The sequence below is a fragment of the Muscardinus avellanarius genome, assembly GCF_963383645.1.
Source record: "Muscardinus avellanarius genome assembly, chromosome: 14".
NCBI lineage: Eukaryota > Metazoa > Chordata > Mammalia > Rodentia > Gliridae > Muscardinus > Muscardinus avellanarius.
In genome coordinates, this window is record NC_137800.1 from 82,209,800 (window position 1) to 82,232,648 (window position 22,849).

The window sequence follows — 22,849 nt, forward strand, 5'->3', positions numbered from 1 at the left end:
CTCATCTCTCGGCCAGGTTGGCCAGAATGCCGATGAGATTGTCCAGCCCCAGCAAATAGCCGTCCCTGCGGTTGCCCTCCTCCCAGGGCCGCCGGTGGTCCAGAATCTGTCCGTCAGGCAGGGGCGTGGTCTCGCCAAAATCGCTGAGCCACTGCCGGCGCGTTGGCAGTGATCGTGCACGAAGAGGCGCGAGCTGCCAATCACCTCGTGCCTCCTAAAGAACTCCGAGACCTCCAGGGTGTCCCGGATCTGCTGCAGGCGGTTCAGATACAGCCTCAGCACTCTGCGTCTCCTTGCACGAAGTCCTCAAAGACCCGAATCACCCGCTCCCGGCTCCGCGTAGTCGTGTAGTCTGTGCTGCAGGAGCCATCGGCCTTCTTGATGCCCTCGATGCGGAAGCCCAGCGTGGTGCTGGACCTGATGCCTTCCCGCCACTGCATGTATCGAGGCTTGGTCACGGCCCGCTGCGCGTGCTCCTCCTCCGTGGGTGCCGCGGGGTCCACGGCCGGCATCTTCTTGTACCTGTCCTTCCGCAGCTTGGGCCGCTCTTGGGCCTCGGTCAGCTCCTCCTCCAGGTAGGTCCTGACGCCCATCTTGCAGTCAAGCACGCAGGGCCAGTCGAAGCCGTCCAGCAGGTCTTGAAGCTGCAAGTAGCTCTCGCTGTCGGGCTCCACCACACCGTGGAAGGCGGGCACGCAGCCGCGCCAGGCAGGAGCACTTGGGCTCCGAGCTGCGCTTCAGGATCAGCCCGCTTGTGCCCGCCGCCTTGAAGCTCCCCGTGTGCCCCGCCAGCTGCACCCACGAGTAGCGCCTCTTGAAAGGGCTGATGACCGGCAGGTTCATCATGGTCCGGATCTTCTGCCAGTGGCTTTTCTGCACCGCGTCCTCGCCGGCCTCCAGCTGCAAGTTGCCGCGGCTCCGGCTCTCGCTGTCGCCCGGCTATAATTTGCAGATTTTAATCTTTTGAATGCAACTATTTTTCTTTTTACTAAATGCAATTACATCACTACAAAAAATTCACAATGTATATTTAATACATACATACATAGTTTTTTGTGGTACTGGGGAGGGAACTCAGGGACATTCTACCTCCAAATTATATCCCCAGCCCTATTTTTATTCTTTATTTTGGAAAAGGGTCTCAGTAAGTTGCAGAGGGCCTCATATTAGTTGCCTCACTGAGTTGCTGAGGCTGGCTGTGAACCTAAGATGCTCCTGTCTCCCAAGTACTGGGATTAAAAGCAGGTGCCACCATGCCCGCCCAGCTACATACAACATACATACATACATACATACTTTTGCACTAAACTTTTGCACTAGACTTTTGCAATAAAGCTTCCTATAGTTCTTGATGTCTATGTATGATTTCTGCAGAAATGAAAAAGTCTGAGTATAAGTTAAAAGTATTTGGAATACCTGGAAATAGATATTACTACAATATAATATGACTGTGAAATTGGAGTTAAAGGAACAGGTTCCATCTATACTGAATCCTGGATTATTTGGGTACTCAGATCATATTTATCAGAAGGAAGGCTAACCCAAATATCAAGAATAATGATTTAGCGTCTTTTGTTTTTTACAACTTAAAAATTTTATATTGTAATTATAGAGAACTTAAAAATCTAGAAGTGAGCCAATAGTCACCACTATGTTCATATATTTACTTCTAAATATTTTCTGTACAAGTATGTCTAAAATAATACTGAAATCATGTTATTAAGTTTTGCACTCTGCTCTTTTCAGTCTGGTATTTCATGACTTTTCATAGCATTCTTCTTTTCTTTTTTGACACTTGGCATTAAACCCAGGAGCATGCTACCTCTGAGCTACACTCCCAGTCCTATTTTATTTTATTTTGAAACAGGGTCACACTAGGTTAATAAGAGCCAGCCCTATTTTATTTTTATTTTGAAACAGGGTCTCACTAGGTTGATGAGAGTCTCACTACTTGCTGAGGCTGTCTTTGAACCTGTCTTTGAACCTGTCTCAGCCTCCCAAGTACTGAGATTAGAGGCATGTGCCACCATACCTCGCTTCCTACCATTATTAAATGCTGTATTTTTCTAAAATTTATAAAACCTGTATGATATTCCATATGGATATGTAATACCTATATACTTATATACTATATGTGCTTACACACATACACACAACCTACGTGACAAACTCCTATTTGCCAGAGGGATAAAGGGTGGTGTTTATGTTGAAAGGTGGACCATGACCTATTTTCTAAAGTGCGGATTCACAACCAGAAACTTGGGGGGTATGTCAAGCAGGGCAAAAAGGACTGCAAAACTGAGCATAGGGCCAACAGCAAACAAACAAACAAACAACAAACAAACAAAACAAAACCAGAAGCTAATCAGAGATGTTCAGAGAACAAAAGGATTTGTTTAGCCACAGCCTGGAAAATTCAAAGAATTAGGTAGAACATCAGATTTTCTAGAGACCCAACAAAACTTCAAAGCAGATTTAACTGTACAATTACCTTATGGACGAGGAGTGGTCCACTGGGTGCTTGGATCCCTGTAGCTCAGGGATTAGAGTGCTGACCTTATAAAGCAGAGGTTATAGGTTCAAATCTTACTGGAACTTCTGCTCAGGTATTTGGTTGTTAGCTTTTGAGGGAGTTTCCTTTTAAAAAGTGCCATATCCTAAAGCTAGAAAATAATTGTCCAAGTCAAAAGGCTCCCATTTAACCCCTTTCCCCCCAGAATACAGGAAAGTATTGCTAGCAAAATAAGAAACTCTGAAAGTAAAATTTCATCTGATAGATGGAAATGAAGCTCTTTTCCTCTCTGAACTGATGATACCAGCAATTCAGCAGTGGAGAGCCCTGGAGAACTACTGATGTAATTAGTGACAACATAAAACACTAATAAATGTATCTTTGTATTGAGTATTGATCACTTGTAACTAGAGTCCTCACTAATTTAGCCATGTTGGTCTAAAGAGACTCTAGAAATTATCAACTTTATCATGCTTACCTAATGGACTCTAAACTTTCCTGCAGACAGGAAGCACATTTTATTTGGTCTCTCAGAGCTCTGCAAAGAATGAGCCCCAGTTCCTGCTCAATAATGACCTGTTGAATGAAATACAACCAGAATGCATAATGAGTTTGCAAATCCTGTAGAAGGTATAAAAATTACCTAAAGGCCAAGGAAACAAAGTCAGCTAATATAGAGGAACAAAGAGGGTAACAGGCCTGTTAATGATGCTTCAAAAATATGAAACCACCAATCCTCCTGCTCTCAATTTATCACCTCCTGTTTGGAATTAAGCTGCCCACAAAACACCCAGTGATAACACCTGAATGGCTTACATCAATTGTTAAAATAAAAAATCGAAGTGAGAAAGAAAAATGATGAAGCTTCCCTATAGGACATTTGTTTTGTTTTTGTGGTACTGGAGCTAGAACCCAGAAGCTTTCTTCCTCTGGGCTATACTCCCAGACCTATTTTATACTTTATTTGGAAACAGGGTCTCACTAAGTTGCTGAGAGCCTCACTAAGTAGCTGAGGCTGGCTTTGAACCTGTGCGATCCTCCTGTCTCAGTCTCCCAAGCACGGGGATTACAAGCGTGCGCCACCACGCCTGGATCCTATAGGACATTTGTATTAAATAATTAATAATGATCCAGACGTGGATCACACTCCGTAATCCCAGTACATGGGAGGCTGAGATTGGGAGATTGCAGGATTAGGGACAGCCTCAGCCAGTAGTGAGACGTTCATCCATCTAGTGAGACCCTGTTTCAAAATAAAAATAAAATAGGGCTGGGAGTATAGCTCAAAGATAGAATGCCCCTGGGTTCAATCCTCAGTGATGATGATGATGATGATGATGATGATAATAATAATAATAATAATAATAATAATAAATTTATAACAATATTATTGTTGTTAGATAAAAATGGTCACAAATAAACTCCTAAAATAAAAAAATAAACTTTGAATTCTTGAAACAATCTGACACACTTTACCGTATTACGTCTGAAAACTTGACTTTAGATGGCTAAAGAACCAGGACAGCAAAAGTGATTCATTTCCAGTACAACCAGTCAGGGTAGCTTCCAGCTGTTTTTAACTTAGGTCTATGCCTACTCCTGAAAGTCCTCCCGGGACTAGATGCATCATAACTTCATCATGACAGGGTGCTGCTTTCTCTGCCTCAAATGCACTTTCACCCCTCCTAGCTACGTCCTCCCCACCCTTCAGAATTCAAGTCATGTACCCCTCTGCCTTCAATCTGGATGAGAGCTGACTTTTAATACCACCATTTGTACACCTTTATATTACAGCATATGCTAAAAGTAGCTAGTAAAGAATAATTCTTTACTACTTTTCTTTTCTTTTCTTTTTTTTTTTTTAACTAAAATTACTGCTTGAGAGTAGGAACTAAACCTTCTTTAAGGCTGATTTACCACAGACCAGTTGGCATTCAAATATACACAATGAATAGATTTTTGAAACATGACTATGGGCTGGGGACACAGCTCGATGGTGACTGCCTTTGCCTGCAACAACACAACAGCAAGGAGTTCGTGAGGCCCTAGGTTTGGTTCCCGGCACTGCAAAAGAAATGATCAAGTGAATGAATAAAGGCTGTGTTTCTGAACTTGTACATGGTCTATAGGCACCAACAGTTACTAGGAAATTATTTAGCCAATAGTTTTGACAACTAAATCTATTTTTGTAATATATTATCATTATTATTATTATTATTATTATTATTATTATTATTATTAGTGGTACTGGGTTTTCTGGAAGCCCTTCTACCTCCGGGCTACACTCCAGACCTATTTTATATTTTTATTTGGAAACAGGGTCTCTTAAGCCAGCAAGCTGGCTTTGAACCTCCACAATCCTCCTGTCTCTGCCTCCCAAGCATGGGGATTACAAGCGTGCGCCACCACGCCCCGCAATTTTTGTAATAATTTTAATACTCTAATTTCCATAATGTTCACTGTTTATCCACTAACCTTCAAGGACTGAAATTTTGACACATATTAGTAAAAACCTGTTAATTCAATGGCATCATTGGTTATTTTAAAAAGGTAACACTGCAGCCGGGTGTAGTGGTACATACCTATATATCTTGGGAGGCTGAGACAGGAGGATTGCAGGCTCAAGGACAGCCTCAGCAAGTAGTGAGACTCTCATCAACCTGAAAAGACCCCACTTTAAAATAAAACTAAAGCCAGGCATGGGGGTACAAAATTATAATCCCAGTACTTGGGAGACTGAGAAAGAAGGATCACAGGTTTGAAGCCAGCCTCGGCAACCTAGTGAGGCCTTCCACAACTTAGTGAGACCCTGTTTCCAAATAAAACATAAAATAGGTCTGGGAGCATAGCCATGAGATAGAAAGCCCTGGGTTCCACCCCCAGTATCACACACAAAAAAACAAAAAACAAAAAACACAATAAGCTGAGGATATAAGTTGGATATAGAATGCTTCTGTGTCCAATCCCCAGTACCAAAATTTAAAAAAAATAAATTTTGGGGTATAGCTCAGAGGTAGAACAACCCTGGGTTCAATCTCCAAAATAAAATACAAAGGCAACACTGGAAAAAATAGACACATATTCTTTAAGATAAAGTTGCATTAGTTTGGCTTGTTCATCTTAGGAAACATGGCTTTAAAATTTTTTATCATATTGTTTATATATTAAGTGTGGTATTTTATTTTTATGTTTCTAAAATCTTGATAGAATATGTGTTACGAAAGAGAATATTGGATGTGGAATGCAGATGATTGCCAGTGGGATAAATTATATTTACAGTGGACATGGGGGAAGTGTTTCAAGCAGTCATTCAATACAGAGTCCTCGTATGTAATATTTGTGTGTGTACACGCTCATCTTGATGGTTTTTTTGTGTGTTTTTTGTTTTTTTGTTTTTGTTTTGCAGTACTGGGGATGGAACCAGGGGCATTCTACCTCTGAGCTACAACCCCAGCTCTATTTTTACTCTTTATTTTGAAACAGGCTCTCACTGAGTTGTGGAGGGCCTCACTAATTAGCTGAGGCTGTCTGTGAACTGGGATCCTCCTGTCTCAGCCTCCCAAATGCAGGGTTGACAAAGGAGCGCCATCGTGCCCGGCTACATCTTGATGTTTTAATACCCACTTCTACTTCTGGGGGCCTGAGGTCAAATATAAAAAAACTGTTAAGTTGATGATTCTTTGGTTTTTGGTGTTTACTCTTACTTGTGGGATGATATAAATAAAAATATAAAAGTAGCAGATTAATAAAAGAGAGTAACTTCCTTTTCTGATGGAATAGACACCCTGCTGCCTATTTTCTTGGCTAAGTGCAGCTGGAAACCTTGGCGTGACTTTCAGTATAAATACAGACACACTGACAGAGGTGGAAGGTCTACTAGAAACTCTGAGACCCCCCAAATGATGAGATGATGAATTCCTTGGGCTTCCTTTTTAGGTTTTATATACCCTAGACTGGATACTAGAGAAGCCAGCAAATCAGAAACATCAATGAAAATTGAAAATTTTGCTTTCTGTTAGCTAAAGAATCAGAAAGGGCAATCTAGCAAGACAGAAAATTCAGAAATGGTGCTGCCCTTCTGCACCTCAGCAGCTCTGCAAAAACTGTAGACTCGTCCCACCCTTTGAGGCCAGACCTTGAGGGACTCTGCCATCCAGTCCTGCCCAGCTGTGACTAGGCTCCTCAGCATCTCCCCAGAATAAAACCTGGCATTTCTCCCTGCATTTTCTACGTGTTTCCTTTCTGCCTAATATTTGGGTTAGATTCATGCTCAGTTCTGCACGTAGACACGCTGGATCACTTAGGGAGTGTTCATCTAAGCCGGGTGTGGGGGTATAAACTTGTAATCCCTGCATTTGGGAGGCTGAGACAGGATTGTGGTTTGCAGACAGCCTCAGATACTTAGTGAGGCCCTCTGCATTTTAGTGAGACCCCGTTTCCAAATAAAGAATAAAAATAGGGCTGGAGGTATAGCTTAGAGGTATAATGCCCCTGGGTTCCATCCCCTGTACCACAAAATAATAATAAATTTTAAAAAAATTAAATAAAATAAATAAAGCCAGGCATGGTGGCGCACGTTTGTAATCCCAGCATTTGGGAGACTGAGACAGGAGGATCATGGTTCGTGGACAGCCTCAGCTACTTAGTGAGGCCCTCTGCAACTCAGTGAGACCCTGTTTCAAAATAAAGAATAAAAAATAGGGCAGGAGGTGTAGCTCAGAGGTCAAATGCCTCTAGGTTCCATCCCCAGACCCGCAAAAAAAAAAAATAATAATAATAATAAATAATAAAGCCTATAAGCCACCCAAGTCAAAGCTGAAGGAATCAAGAGTAAACAAAGTGCTTTCATGATTTACAGGGCCATCCTAATCAATAGATTGTCACCTGCCGGCTTTTATAATGTCCTGTTCCAGACCAGTCGATGTCTTGTTGAGACCCCAAAAATGATGAGAGGCCACAGCCTTGCCTTTCTGACCTGGCCTTTTCTCTGACTCCAGCAAGAGTGAGCCCTGCAGGCAGGGGGCTCCAGGATGAGACTGCAAAGGAAGCAGTTACCCCATGACCAGAACTAAGGCCACCTTCCCTCACAGCAAGAGCAATCATCTCCAGGCTTCCCCCTGGTTATTGGAGTACTGCGCCAGAGGGTCAACTCTGGGAGTCCTAATAAACCAGATCCATCCATCACTCACTCCAAAAACCAAATGGAAAAACTCAAGGTGAAAAGTAAGGAAGGATCTTTAATCAGTATGGCTATATTGGGGAGATAAAGGAGACTAGGGGTTCATGCCCTATTTTTGGGATGCTGACATGAGCTCCCAAATTATACAATGAGGAGACCGGAAATGTGCACAGTGGAGCAGTCTGGGTCGCTTTTTGGTCTGGTTGACCAAAAATTTGGGATTGGTTAGGCAGGGCCTTGTCATTGGGGATGAAAAAGACACTATTGCCTGATAAGTAGTTTTAATTCATCATAAGATGTTTATAATCAGACTTGTTGTTTCTGGAAGCCAAGGTGACAAACTCAGAGGAGACAGATGCAAAATGGAAGCAGAGGCCAAATTCACTCCCCCAAAAACGATCCTGAAAGCCGGGCATGGTGGCATGTGCTTGTAATCCCAGCATTTGGGAGGCTGAGACAGACAGACAGACAGACAGACAGACACACACACACACACACACACACACACACACACACACACACACACACAAACAGGGCTGGAGATGTAGCTCAGAGATTCAATCCCCAGTAACACACACACACGCACGGAGCTATGAAATACAAAATGATCCTGATAGACCCATGACTCAGGCTGTAATCATTCCCCTACAGCTGTGCCTGTGAATGTCATTTACCTTTTGGAGTATTTTCTTTTTAGGACTATATTAGGCCTATCCTATCTTCCACCTTATCTCAGACCCATTTTTCTACAAAAAGCCATTTATTTTCTCCTAAGTACCTTTTTTTGCCTCCTAAGTTAGGTTCGTAAGCTGTAAATCCTAATGAGCCCTCTGAATTACTGCCTGGTCATTGAGTACTCCTGGACGCATGTGTGTCCCATGCATAAATACAGTGTTTTGTTTGTTTCTTGCTGATCTGCCTTTTGTTGGTGTGGAAAGCTTTCCCTTGGCTCTGGAATGAACTGACAATGGACTGATTACCAAGGAGAAAAAGATACACAGATCCTACCAATGTGCCCAGAGGCAATCACAAAGTGCCAATCAGTCACCAGCCCAACACCATTCAGAAGTTTCTGCATTCTTTCCCTTCAGAGAATGAAACAGATAATTTTGAAGGATAATGAATTATTTTAGGGAAAATGAATGGACCAAGGAAGCAGACACTACTTTTTAATGATCCCCAAGACAGGGAGAAGTCCATCTAGGTATGGCAATGTTGCTCAGTTGTCTTCTCTGCCATAGATAATGGTAATTCAGGATGGGAAGGGAGTCCCAGTGAGCCTCCCTGTGCTTCGGGTGGGGGTGGGGAAAATGAGTCACAGGGACCTGATTCTAAGGCAGCTTCTAAGTTCTTGCAGGATGTCAAAGCTACAGTCTTCAGATTTTTAAATTTTATTTATTTATTTGTGTGTGCGTGTGTGGTATTGGGGATTGAACCCAGGGGAATTCTCCATCTGAGTGTCACCCCCTGACCCCATCTTATTTTATTCTTATTTCTAAGATCATGAGAGTCTCACTACTGTCCTCTAATCTGTGATCCTCCTGTCACAACCTCTCAAGTACTGGAATTACAAATGTGTGCCACCACATCCATCTTGGAATGTCATATTTTGAGCTCCAACATCAGATTAACTCAAAGGCCCCGAGATGAGAGAGGAAACACTGTTTTCTTCTTCTATTCCTTTTACCCTTGATATCTGATTAAATCCCTTACCACTCACCCAGAAACCAAGACCTGTCATCAGAGTCCTAGGCCAGAGGAGGCCTAACCTTGGAGATCCTCACCACACCAGGTCCATCACTTGCCCCCAGTAATCAAATGGAAAAAGTAATGATGGGGTAGAAAAAGACTGTCATCTAGTCTAGCTATGTTGGAAAGCAGGGACCAGCATCCTTAGCTCTATCTTCCTGGGAATCAATAAGAGTTTTAGGGTTAGATAAGGAAGGAGGGAATGTGTGTGGTTAAGCAGTCCTAGGATCTGCTCGATTATCAGCTCTGGGCTGGTTCTTCCAGGTCCTGCTGGTTCCAGGGAAGTTGTTATCACTTCAAGGTGCAACAGGGACTTAGATGCTGTTGCAAACAAACACACACACAAAAAAACAAAACAAAACAAAAAAAAACCGGACTCTTCTCTTAGGTCTACATTTTGCATCTGTCTCCTTTGCTCTGAGTTAGTCACCTTGGATTCTGGGAACAGGTATGAGGGATGAACATCTTGTGATGAGTTGAAACTGCCCCTCAAAGCAACAGCATCTTTCTCCTCTGCCGACAAGGCTCTATCTATCTGACTAATACTGGGCTGATTCAGGTCAACCAGACCACAGTGTGACGAGATTGAAGGGGCAAAAACATTCAAACCCTCACATCTTGGAAAGCTCGCCTATCCGCTAGGCGCTATTGTTAACCAGTCATCTCCAGAGGTTCAGGGGTCCCTCCTAGTGGGATCGAGGTGGGAAGGAGGACTTTCTCTGGCGAGGTGGCTTTCTACTAAGGAGCCTGCCCTGCTTGCCCCAGCTCCTCACTTCCAGGTGTTATTTAAAACACACGTAAGGATACCCAAATACCAATGCAATAGCTGTCTGGATGTGGAAGCCCTTCGTTTTTATGGAGAAACTTGGTCACTAATCTGTTTCTCCCACTTGTTCCTTAGATGCTATGTAGTCAGGAATTGGCAGGCCAGACCCCTCTTTATACAATTTTTTTTTCCTGATGGCAGAAATTATTAAATATTTTATCATCTAAACTCTCTGTACACCTTGACAGCTACACTTCCGCCCAGACCCAAGCAAACGAGTAAATAACGCACAGAGGCCCCAGACATGAAACGAGTGCGGCTTGTGTCAGAGACACACGATCTGCAGCGCATCTAAAGAAGGTCTAGACGGGAAGGGGCGCTGGGCGAGCTCGCGGTCTCGACTTTACTGCACAAACGAGTGCAACTCGCCCGGGGTGTTTTCCCTTGAGAGGCGCCTGTCCAGCTGAGACTGCGGTGTGGTCCAGGCAGGCGCAGGGAGGGTTTGGGGGAACCCCACGCGCAGAGATGCTGGAGTGTGGAAGCGCCTTCCCTGCAGGTGAGGGCTGGAGAGCCGGGAACGCGGACGCAGCTGAGCTCCGCCGCAGAGCTCTCGTCTGGCACGGAAATCATTCTGTTCCTGCAGTGAAGGCGCGGAGGGCGGCAGGCCCATCCTTCTCGGGAAACGCTGGTTCTCCGGTCCGACTAGGGAATGGAGGCCCCTTGACAAAGCGCGCTCCGCCGCTGTAGAGCGCGCGGGGCTGAGGAAGAGAAAGCATGCTCCAGTGGCGCAATCGGTTAGCGCGCGGTACTTATACAGCAGTATATGTGCGGGTGATGCCGAGGTTGTGAGTTCGAGCCTCACCTGGAGCATGTTTTCTTCCCTTCCCGGTTTCAGGGTACTCCCGTGGTATCCCTTTTCCCTCTCTCTCTTCTTTAAACAAAAAGCATCAAAATCATTATATTTTGCATGGCGATGGTGCAGCTGTTCCTATGATGAAGGAGATTTGGTCTATTCCAAACACGGTAAAAAAAAAAAAAAATCACAAAACCAGACGCAAATTGGACTCTCGAGGCAAAACGGATTTTCAATCAAAAGAACTTATAGCCGGGAGTGTGGCGCTTTAGAGGAACCTCCGCCCTTTTGCCCTAAAAAAAAAAAAAAAAAGAAGAAGGGTGGGGTAGAGTCCTCAGCTCTTTGGGGGACAAAACCAAAAACGCAGAAAAATCAGGTGTTGGGCTCAGCTCGGTGCAGTGGTCTTACTCGCAAATGTGCAGAATCGCGTGGAAGGCCTGCAGGGAGGTTGTTGAGCACCACCTGTGAAACCTGGGCGCTCTGTTTATAAAAAGTGTCCTGATTATAGAAACACGACTCTGAAACAAGCAGCACTGAACATCAGGCATAAACAGGTGCACATCCCCTCTTCCACCATCTCACCAGAAAATAAACAAACGTCCATGTTTGGAGAATGACACTTATCCTGACCTGTTCCCTGAAATACGGGATTACAAGTTACTTTGCTCATCCGGTCTCACCTGGGTTTAATTTGTGGGACCTTCCTCCTCTTCTAAGCTCTTTTCTCTCCTCCTGTTTTTTAAACATGAATATTCCCATAGGTCTTTCTGTCTTCAGCCTTCCTCTCACATAATGAGCACATTCTATATTAGGGCTATTCATTCTAAGAACTGGCTTGAGCAATTAAGCAGCCCAAGGAATCCTGGGATATGCTTTCTGCAAGCTGGGGAATCAGGAGAGCAGTGGCTGACCAGGTGCACCTCTGAAGGCCTGAGGGGTGGTAGGTGGGGCCATGAGAGGTTGCTGCAGGTGTACATTCTGTAATCCAGGAGCCTGAGAATCTGGAGATCAGAAGGTGGAGAGCAAAAGAGGACCCCGTTGCAGAAGAGAGAGTGGATTCCTGCTCCCGTGCCTGTGTGTACTGCCCCAGGCTCTCCAGGAATTGGATGAGGGCTGTCCACAAGGGTGAGTGGGGATCTTAACTCAATCTACTGATACAAATACTAAACTCTTTCAAACTTTCAGAAACACACTCACAGCCCACTCAGAAATATACATTATCAGTTATCTGGGTGTCCTTTAACTCATCACCTTGACAAAATTATCAATTATCAATCTGTCCTTGGTCACCTAGGCACACATGGGCATTTCCTTAAACTATATTTCAGCTTAGTGTGGTGGCACAAACCCAGTACTTAGAGCCTGAGACAGGAGGATAATAGGTTCAAGACCACCCTTGGCAAGTTAGCAAATCTCAGCAACCTAGCCATGCCATTTTAAAACAAAAAATAAAATAGGTCTAAGGGTATAGCTTGGAGGTAGGATGCCCCTGGGTTCAATCCCTGGTACCACACACACACACACACACACACACACACACACACACACACGAGAAAAAAGAAAAGAAAGAAAACACATTAATCCCTTTCCCAGAAGAAATTAAAGTCCTTGCATGATATTCACTCTTCTTCTAGCATCCTGTGACTTAAATACTATAGAATAAAATTAGCAGTGTTAAAACACTGGTCTAGGGTGTACTCATTCGAGTCACCCCTCCATGCCAGTCTGGTATGGAGCTGTACCTATCCTTTGTATTTGTATCTTTCTAATAAACTTCTTAAAAAAAAACACTGGTCTAAAGTCAATAAAACTTACGTTACATAATAAAGGACTAAGAGGAAAGAAAAAGATAAAAAGATATTTGTTTAATATATGCACACAAAAGTATTCATAACAAATTAGGAAATACAATTACAGTCACCTTTTCTGTAACTGGTCACATGGTCATAGCTGCTATTATTATTATTTTTTTTTTTGCAGTACTAGAGATGGAACCTGGTACATTCTACCTCCAAGCTACACCCCCAGCCCTATTTTTTATTCTATTTTTTATTCTGTATTTTGAAACAGGGTCTCACTGAGTTGCAGAGGGCCTGCCTCACTTAGTAGATGAGGCTGGCTGAGAACTGAGATCCTCCTGTCTTGGCCTCCCAATAGCTGAGATTACAAGCATGTACAACCATGCCCAGGCTGCTATTTACAATAAACTTCTTCTAGTTTAACTCATTGTGTGTTTTTTTAATAAAATTTTTTTTTGTGTGTGTGGTACTGGGGTTCCTGGAAACCCTTCTCCGGGCTATACTCCCAGACCTATTTTATATTTTTATTTGGAAACAGGGACTCTTAAGCCAGCAAGGCTGGCTTCGAACCAGCACGATCCTCCTGTCTCAGCCTCCCAAGCGTGGGGATTATAAGCGTGTGCCACTAGACAGCTGTATTTTTTGTTTTTAGCAAACACTTCAGTGTCATAGTTCTTTACATAGCAAGGTGATCCATTCGTAGTTTTCCTTTTCCACAAGGCATGGTAGTATTGCTGGAGTCTTAGGCCAGAGGTCTGAATCCAGGGGCCCAACAAATCAGATCTGGCCACTCACCCCACAAAAAAGAAATAGTAATGGAATGGAGCAAGAAAGGAACTTTAATTAGTGTAGCTATACCAGGAAAACAAGGGGTACTCTTCTCTTAGCCCATCTTCATATGGCTGACAGTGATCTTGAGGTTTTATAGGAAGGGGAATGAGAACAGGGTTGGTGGTCTGCATAGCAGGAAGGACTGAACAGCTGCCAAAGCAGGCAATCTTCGTTGGTTGTGGACCATTCCATCTTGTCTCAGGATAGGTCCGTTGGGGCTTTGTCCACTAGAAGAAAGTTGCTGTTGCTTTGGGTATAATGTTGACTTTTATGATGTTTATCCATCAGACCTGTTGCTCCTGAACCCCAAGGTGACTGCAGAAGAGAATGACCCAGGAGAATGCAGGGGAAAGGAGAAAAAAGATAATAATAATAATAATAATAATAATAATAATAATAATAAGAAGAAGAAGAAGAAGAAGAAGAAGGCGCCAGAGAGGCAAGATGGAGCCCAGTGGTGTTAGGTGAGTGCCTGGGCCTTTCTTCAAATCCCACTTCATTCAGGTCACCACCATCCCATTTCTGTGGGGCTGAAGGCCGTTTCTTCTGTAACTACTTACTGCTGATAGGGAGTGCTGCAGGCGCCTTGGGATGGAAGACTTATTATCAGAAGAAACCCTGTTTCTCTTGCTTTTTCCTGAAGCTATAACAGAGGCATTTCCAAGCTGGTGAGAATAATATAAGTACCAGTCTTACAAATGTACTATGTTAAACATCTCCCAAAGAGGAGAAGAGAAAGGAAAACAACCTAGCTAAGCATTACCCAATTGCTGAAAGGATCTGTTGCCAAGGTCCCAGCAGCAGCAATATGTTTGTTTAGGTCCTTCATTGCTTCAGGGACTTTTTTTTGAGTAGTTGGGTTTTTTCTGTTTTTTTTTTCTTTTTTTTTTTTTGGTACTGCAGATTGAATTTAGGGGTGAGCTATACCTCTCCCCTATTTTATTTTTTATTTTGAAACAGTGTCTCCTTAAGTTGCAGAGGGCTTAAAATGCTGAGGCTGATTGCAAACCTGCAATCCTACTGCCTCAGCCTCCCAAGTATTGGGACTACAGGAGTGTGCCACCACGGCCAGCTGAGTAGTTGGGGTTTTCAACTATACACACTCTATCTTAATGAGAACCCAAGTTTCCTCCTTCATCATTAAAGTGTCTAAAGCCATGTGATTTTAGAGGACCACCTTGCAGGTTGATGGTCTGTGGGGTTTGATCAGGGCCTCTGCCTGTGGTTCTGCATTGATGGAAGCAGCTCCTGGGATGAAGGCAGCTGAGGTGAAATCATCAAGGGGTCTCCTTACAAAGTGCCTGGCTTTTACCATGTCCTAGTTTTGCAGCTCTGCTGACAAGCGGGAATGACATGTCCTGGAAGGAATTATAAGTCAAATAAGGCCACCCTGGCTTCTGCAAATCCACAGCCATCCCCATGGCACAGAATGTGCCCCCATTTTTATGGAGCAAGTTTGTTGGCTAAGCTACATGGATTTAGCAACAGTCATAGTTTTGCTTGGTCTTTGGTGGTGGTGGTGGATTTGTCCTTCAGTGGGAAGACTGTAGATCCCCAAAAGGGTCAGAAGGGTTGTCTTGTGGTGGTGCTCTTTTTACTTATGTGTGGTAGACCCACAGCTTGACACTTGTAAGTATTTTTCTTTTTCTTTTTTTTTTTTTTTTGGTGGTACTGGGGTTCCTGGAAGCCCGTCTATCTCCAGGCTACACTCCCAGACCTATTTTATTTTTGGAAACAGGGTCTCCTAAGCCAGCGCGGCTGGCTTCGAACCTGCGCGATCCTACTGTCTCTGCCTCCCAAGCGCGGGGATTACAAGTGTGCACCACCACGCCCGGCCTTGTAAGTTTTTTTCTTATTTTTTTTCTTTTTTTTCTTTTTTCTTTTGGTGGTACTGGAGGTAGAACCCAGAGGCTTTCTACCTCCGGCCTATACTCCCAGACCTATTTTATATTTTATTTGGAAACAGTGTCTCACAAAGTTGCTGAGAGCCTCACTAAGTAGCTGAGGCTGGCTTCAAACCTGTGTGATCTTTCTGTCTCAGCCTCCCCAAGTGTGGGGATTACAAACGTGCACCACCACGCCCGACCTTTTTAATTTTTGTACCAGGGATTAAACCCAAGGGCATTCTACCTCCAAGCTAAGACCCCAGCACCTTTAATAAATAATTATTAACATAATTATTATTATTTTGTGGTACTGGGGATGGAACCCAGAGATATCTACCTCCAAGCTATAACCCCAGTCTGATTCTATTCTTTCATTTTGTATTTTTTTAAACATACCCCCAAGCCCAATTTTTTTTGTTGTTTTGGTTTTGGTGGTACTGGGGTTCCTGGAAACCCTTATACCTCAGGGCTACACTCCCAGACCTATTTTATACTTTTTATTTGGAAACAGGGGCTTCGAACCTGTGCAACCCCCGTCTCTGCCTCCCAAGCGCGGTGATTACAAGCGTGTGCCACCACGCCCAGCAGCTCCCAGCCCAATTTTTAAATTTCATTTTGAAACAGGGCCTCACTAAGTAGCTGAGCCTGCCACGAACCCAGTACTGGGATTATAAGCATGTGCCACCACTGCTGGTTTATTCTTTTATTTTGAAAGAGGGTTTCCCTATGTTGCAGAATGCCTCTCTGAATTGTTGAGCCTGGCCCCAAACCTGCAGTCCTTCTTTCTCAGCCTCCCAAATACTTCTGTCTCAGCCTCCTAAATACTGGGTGTGGAAGTGTGTACCACCACACCCAGCTATAATTATTTTTTATTTTGAGACAGGGTCTTGCTGAGGCTGGCCTTGAATCTATGATCCTCCCATCTCAGCCTTCCTACAGCATGTGATATCTTGCTTTAACCTAGCACTGGGAATTGAATCCTGCATCTGAACTGTACCTCCCCCACCAGACATTTTTATTATCCCAGCCATTTTTATTACTATTTTATTTTATTATTATTGTTGTTGTTGTTGTTGTTGTTGTTGTTGTACTGGGAAGGATCACAGGGGCTTTCTATCTCTGGGCTGCACTCCCAGACCTATTTTATATTTTATTTAGAAACAGGGTCTCACTAAGTTGCTGAGAGCCTCTCTAAGTAGCTGAGGCTGGCTTTGAACCGGTGTGATCCTTTGGTCTCAGCTGGGATTACAAGCATGCTCCACCATGCCTAGCTATTATTTTAATTTTAAGACAGGGTCTTGTTCGTTTGGGAGGTGGAGACAGGAAGATTGCGTAGGTTCGAAGCCACCCTCTCTGACTTAAGAGACCCTGTTTCCAAATAAGAATATAAAAATAGGTCTGGGAATGTAGCTCGGAGGTAGAAGGGTTTCCAGGAACCCCAGTACCACCAAAAAATAAAAACAAACAAAAATAACAGGGTCTTGTTAAGTTGTCATGGAATTTGTGATACTTTTGTCTCAGCCTCCTAAGTACTATATTACATGCATATGCCGCCTGGCTGACACCTGCAAGTTTTAAAGAAGTGTGAGTAGTTAGGACCATACAATAAGGGCCTGTCCACATTTTTATCAGCTGATCTTCAGGCCCTGATTTTCCCATGTTATCAGTAGGACTTTATCTCCTATATGAAAATGATATAGGTACCCCGAGGGTAAAATTTTTCTTAGACAAAGCAAACTCGTAAATAGAGGTTAGAACTTAAACTGTTGCATATAATGCTTATTTTATTTTAATATTCTAAATGTTAGAGGAGTATTCCTATTTAGAAGTCTGAAAGAATCACCCATATATAATTTATAAGGGTTTTATTATGGCCCTCTTCTGGGAGCCATTCTTAAGTCAGAGAAGAGCAGCAGGCAATGTCTTTCTCCATGTTAAACTAGTCTCTTGACATATTGTGGTCTACGTATTTTAAGATAGGATTCATCCTCTCAGTCTTATGTGTCAGGTGAGGTTTCCAGGCAGCATGGAGTCTCCAGTGCGTCTCTAGGACTTCGCCCACCTGCTGCATTACCTGGGTTACAAAGGCAGGCCACTGTCACCCTGTGTGGATTCCATTTTACCTCCGAGCGACATGTCCAGTCCTATTTTTTTATTCTCTTTTGAAACAGGGTCTCACTGAGTTGCAGAGGGCCTCATTAAGTAGCTAAGGTCAACCGTGAACTGCAATCTTCCTGTCTCAGCCTCCCAAGTACTGATATTACAAATGTGTGCCACCATGCCCAGAAAAAAAAAAAAAAGTATATTTTGAATTAGTATAAATGTTAAGCTTTTTTTTTTTTTTTTTTTTTTTTGGGTACTGGAGATTGAACCCAGGTACATTCTATGTCAGAGTTACACACTCCTTACTCACCCAACTTTTTTTATCTTTTATTTTGATACAGAGTCTCTTTAAATTGCTGAGGTTTTTGAAACAGGGTCTCACTAAGTTGCTGAGGCTGATCTCAAACCTGTGATCCTCCTTTCTCAGCCTCCCAAGTACTGGGATTAGAGGTATGTGTCACCACATACAGTTTACTCAAATTTTTGTTCTCTAGAGATTAAGAACAAGACAAGGGTGTCTACCACTATCATAACTTTGAGTTTGGTGCAAGGGACTATAAACAGTGTTAATAAGACAAGAAAAAGAAAGAAAAGTATAAAGACTAGGAAGAAGCAAAATCATCACTAATTACACATGACATGATTATATGTAAAATCAAATTATTAATGATTAGTATAAACTGGGCGGGGTGGTGCACACCTGTAATCCCAGCATTTGGGAGGCCGAGACAAGATGATCACAGTTCGTGGGCAGCCTCAGCTACTTAGTGAGACCCTCTGCAACTGAGTGAGACCATGTTTCAAAATAAAGAATAAAAAATATAGGGCTGGGGGGGTGTAGCTCAGAGATAGAATGCCCCTGGGTTCCACGCCCAGTACCCCCCCACACACACACACAACCACACACACACACACACAACCACACACACAAAAAAATAATAAAGTGAGACCCTACAACTCATTAAGACCCTGTTTCAAAATAAAGAATAATAAAAAAAAAATAGGGCTGGGGGTGTAGCTCAGAAGTAGAATGACCCTGAGTTCCATCCCTAGTACTGCAAAAAAAAAAAAAAAAAGTACAAGTAAATTTAACACATTTATGGTATATAAAGTAAATGGCATGTCTCTAAAGTAGCAATAATTAGAAAATGAGATTTAAAGGAGATATTATTTATTTATTTGCCTGACAATACCAAGTGCTGGCTGTCCTGTGAAGCAATCAGAACCCTCATGCATTGTTGTTAGTAACATGCACTGGTCCATCTGGTACAGTGGTACCTCTGTTTAGGAAAACTGCTTAGCATTACATATCCCAAGATTTCCATCTGTCTGATAAGTGCTCATTTTTAAGCCGAAGCCATGCATAAATTTAGGGCAGTGATCTTTTTTTCTTTCCATACTGAGGGTTGATTCTATCTCTGAGCTTCTGCAAAGTTTTATGTGTGGGGATCAGGGCTGTATAAAACGTGTCCAGTTGTACACGAGCATGCGTGACTGCTGGAGCGGTATTCGTTTCTCTTCCTGTGACTTTTGAGTCATCAGAGCTTGAACACTAGGTAATAAGGAGACTAGACAAATCCAGCACCGTTGGGGAATCTAGTGAACTTTGATCCACAGCTGATGAATACTCAGTTTTGAAGCCTAATATTTTTTCTTTGCGCAATGTCAGGTTTAATCATTATTCGCTACATCAACATAGTCGCTGAAAATGCATTAGGCGTTTTTCAGCAATACATGGAGGAGGAGGAGGAGGAGGAGGAGGAGGAGGAGGAGGAGGAGGAGGAGGAGGAGGAGGAGGAGGAGGAGGAGGAGGAGGAGGAGGAGGAGAAGGAGAAGAAGAAGAAGAAGAAGAAGAAGAAGAAGAAGAAGAAGAAGAAGAAGAAGAAGAAGAAGAAGAAGAAGAAGAAGAAACAATACAAACCAGAAACACCCAGGGGTAGATTTCCTGAGGCCGCAGGAGTTTCTCTCCAAGTTGATCTGAGCAGGGACTAAAGCGCATATCTGGGTTGCGCCTCCGAGCCGCGGGTTAGTAACCAACCTTGGCGTTATTAGCACCACGCTCTAACCAAAATGTATTTGGTTACATTTTGCCAACTATTGAGACGAACTTCGACCCCTCATTTCCAGCTTCCTTAGAACCCAGCCTCGCCACTGCTCAGAATCCCAAGCTTACACTTTCTCTGACTCCAATTTAGAAGTCCTTGTAGCTCTGTAGGATGGACCGTGAGGAAGCGGTGGGGAGGGAGGGTCATACTTAGCCAGTATCCTGCTCCCTGGCGCACCTGTGCAGCCCTGCGGGACCAAGAGGCCATGGGAGGGGAGTCAGGATGCATCCTGACAGCCAGCTTTGGACTTTGAAAAGCCTCTGAGCAGGAGTTAATATGCTCCTCACTAAAGGTGGCGTGGCTTGAAAAGGTCTTTTGAAAAGGGTGGGAAAGAAGAATTTTGTTTACATAAACACAAAAAATGTCAACAAATTTGTTAACAACTTTTCAAAAAAACCCCTTAGTCATCTGGCCGGTTAGCTCAGTTGGTTAGAGCGTGGTGCTAATAACGCCAAGGTCGCGGGTTCGATCCCCGTACGGGCCAGCTGTTCACACTTTTGGCTACCTGTTGAGACGAACTTTGACCCCTCAGAATCCCAAGTTTACACTTTGTCTGATTTCAACTTAGAAGTCCTTGTACTTTTAATTTCTCTCTGTAAGAAGAGAAGGAGAAGAAAGTACCATACAAATGTTAGGGAGAATTTATTGGAAGAAGTTGAGTGAATAGTGGGAGCAAGGGGGTGTGATTTAGTGATGGAGGACATGGACGAAGCCTGAGGCGCGAAAGGTTCCGAGAGAGATAAGGCAGTTTGCCGAAAGGCAAACTCCGAAAAAGTCTCTCCGAGACTCTGGGTGCCCCCGGCCCACCGGTGAGAGCAGGAACTGAGCGCAATCACATTTGTAATAATTTTTAACCAGGTCGCTTTGTTCCTCTCGGTTCCTACAATTTCTCTTCGATAATTGTATCTTGTAAGCATATGACGTATGTTCTGTATCAATCATTCTCGATTGTACTTTGATGTTTTCTTTCTCACGAAGTCATGATTTTAGCATAGTTGTCAAAGAGTGTAAAAACTTAGTCCTAGAGAATAAAATTGTCAGTACCTGAGAAGCAGGTACTTAATTTCAGGACTCTTATCTCCCAAGTCCCGGAGAGGTATCTCCACGATTTAGGAGAGAGAGACAGAGAGAATGAAGAGATGGCACAGTAATTCATTCTGTGAGCGTGCGTGTGCGTGTAACTGGGGACTGAACTCAGGGAGGCGGGGGTATCTACCTCTGAACTCTACCACCAGCCCTTTTTATTTTTTATTTTGATACAGGCTTGTATTTTGGCGCTTCAAGCGAGTTTCGGCGGAGACCGTGGCAGCTTAGCTCTGCAGCAGCCTGGCAGGTGATAGGGGCGGCGCGGTCTCCTGTGGCCGCCATGCTAGGTGTTCTCCAGGTGAAGGACAGATGCTTACCCTCGGCGCGGCCAGTCTCCGCTTTCTGCCAGTCTCCTGTTCTCCTGCGAAGGGCCTGGCGCTTCTGGGATGCTGGAAAGCTTCTCATTGCTCGGAGCTGCTAACTTTTTGTATTTTTTATTTTTATTTCTTTTGTTTTCGAGGGACTCCTGCTGGCCCGGGTCCTGCGTACCTACCTCCCAGGGGCTGGGCGCTGGCTGGGGGAGGCCCAGCAGCTCAGTTCTGTGCCCCGTGCGGTCCTTTCCTCTATTGCCATTGCAAGCCAAGTGTTCCAACGAGTTTTTCCAAGGGGAGAAGATGCTGATGGACAGGGGCAGCAATCCTTTGGTGTTCTTTGGTGTTCAGGCCATTTTTTTTTTTACTCTTTTCTCACCTTTCTCCTTTCTTAAGGTTAGGTAGAGATGAAAGGTAGAAATATACGAATTCTAGGAGATGTCGAACTCACTCGCTTTCAGCCGTCGCGGACAGCACTATGAAAGGTGAGGGCTCGGTCGCAGGAAGAAACAATGGAAAGGTTTCAGAAGTGATCTCAAAATGAAGTTTTTAAAAGAGCATTAAGGGGAAAAAGAGCAAGCCCATCAAGCCAGCCAGGAGTTGAACCTAGAACCTCCTGATCCATAATCAGACATGTTATCCATTGCACCACTGGTCCAAGATAGCTTATTGGCTTTAATTACTATTATTTTCAGGACTGCATTGTGCCATAGTGACCAAAATAAATGATTTTTCATTTTTGGCCAAAATTATAACGCAAAAAGTTGTACTGAAAGTGAAAACCAGCAAACCCTTCCTCCCAAAAAGTACTAAAAATCATGATTTATCTTGTTGTTTGTATAATATACATTCATATAAAATATCTCTGTTGAAAGTGACCAATTTTTTTTTTCTTTTTGGGTGGTACTGAGGTTCCTGGAAATCCTTCTGCCTCTGGGCTACATTCCCAGACACCTATTTTTATATTTTTATTTGGAAACAGGGTCTCTGAAGCTAGAAAGGCTGGCTTCGAATCTGCACCATCCTCCTGTCTCCACCTCCCAAGTGCAGGGATTACAAGCGTGTGCCACCATATACAGCGGAAGTGACCAATTTTCATCGAGACATTAGTTATGTGATAGGTGAATATTAAGTTTTCAAAATAGTTTCTGTGAATATGTTTTCTCTTTTCTTGTGCTTAGATTTGAGCTCTTCACTACTTTTTTCAGATCAAGCATCTGTCCACACTTAAATTTTACCTAATTTTAATATACTTACAATGGGCACTGATACTATATATGGATAGGAATGAGCAACCCATAATATTTTAAATTCAGATATTGCAGAAAATAATGTGATTTGCAATATGTTTCTGTAATAACCATAGTCATGAATTATCATCTTTTCTTGTCCAAAAAAGACAAAAACAAAAATCACTCGTCATAGGGAAATCTGTAAAAAATGGCATTATACCTCAATGAAGTAGCCAAGGGCACTCAAGCATAAGCAGAAAACGCAATAAGTACACAGTTCAATAGAAGTGATATATATATATATATATATATATATATATATATATATATATGTAGGAATCACATTTGACATAAACTCAGAAACACACATACAAATAGAAAACTGACTTAAATTTTGCATAGCTATTTAAAGTAACCACAAGGTATATTTATACCAT

The 22,849-nt window shown here is 43.2% G+C and overlaps 1 protein-coding gene across 1 annotated transcript; it reads right to left on the bottom strand.

Moving 5' to 3' along the window:
• Position 1: 1 nt before the first annotated feature.
• LOC308273232 (inositol-trisphosphate 3-kinase A-like) lies at positions 2–21,274 on the bottom strand (the record flags this gene model as incomplete). The annotated part of the gene is given in 8 exon segments (XM_080710316.1): positions 2–153; positions 156–281; positions 284–705; positions 707–939; positions 4,430–4,576; positions 10,724–10,964; positions 19,079–19,230; positions 21,044–21,274. Coding segments are annotated over 8 exon segments (1,704 nt in total).
• Positions 21,275–22,849: the final 1,575 nt, after the last annotated feature.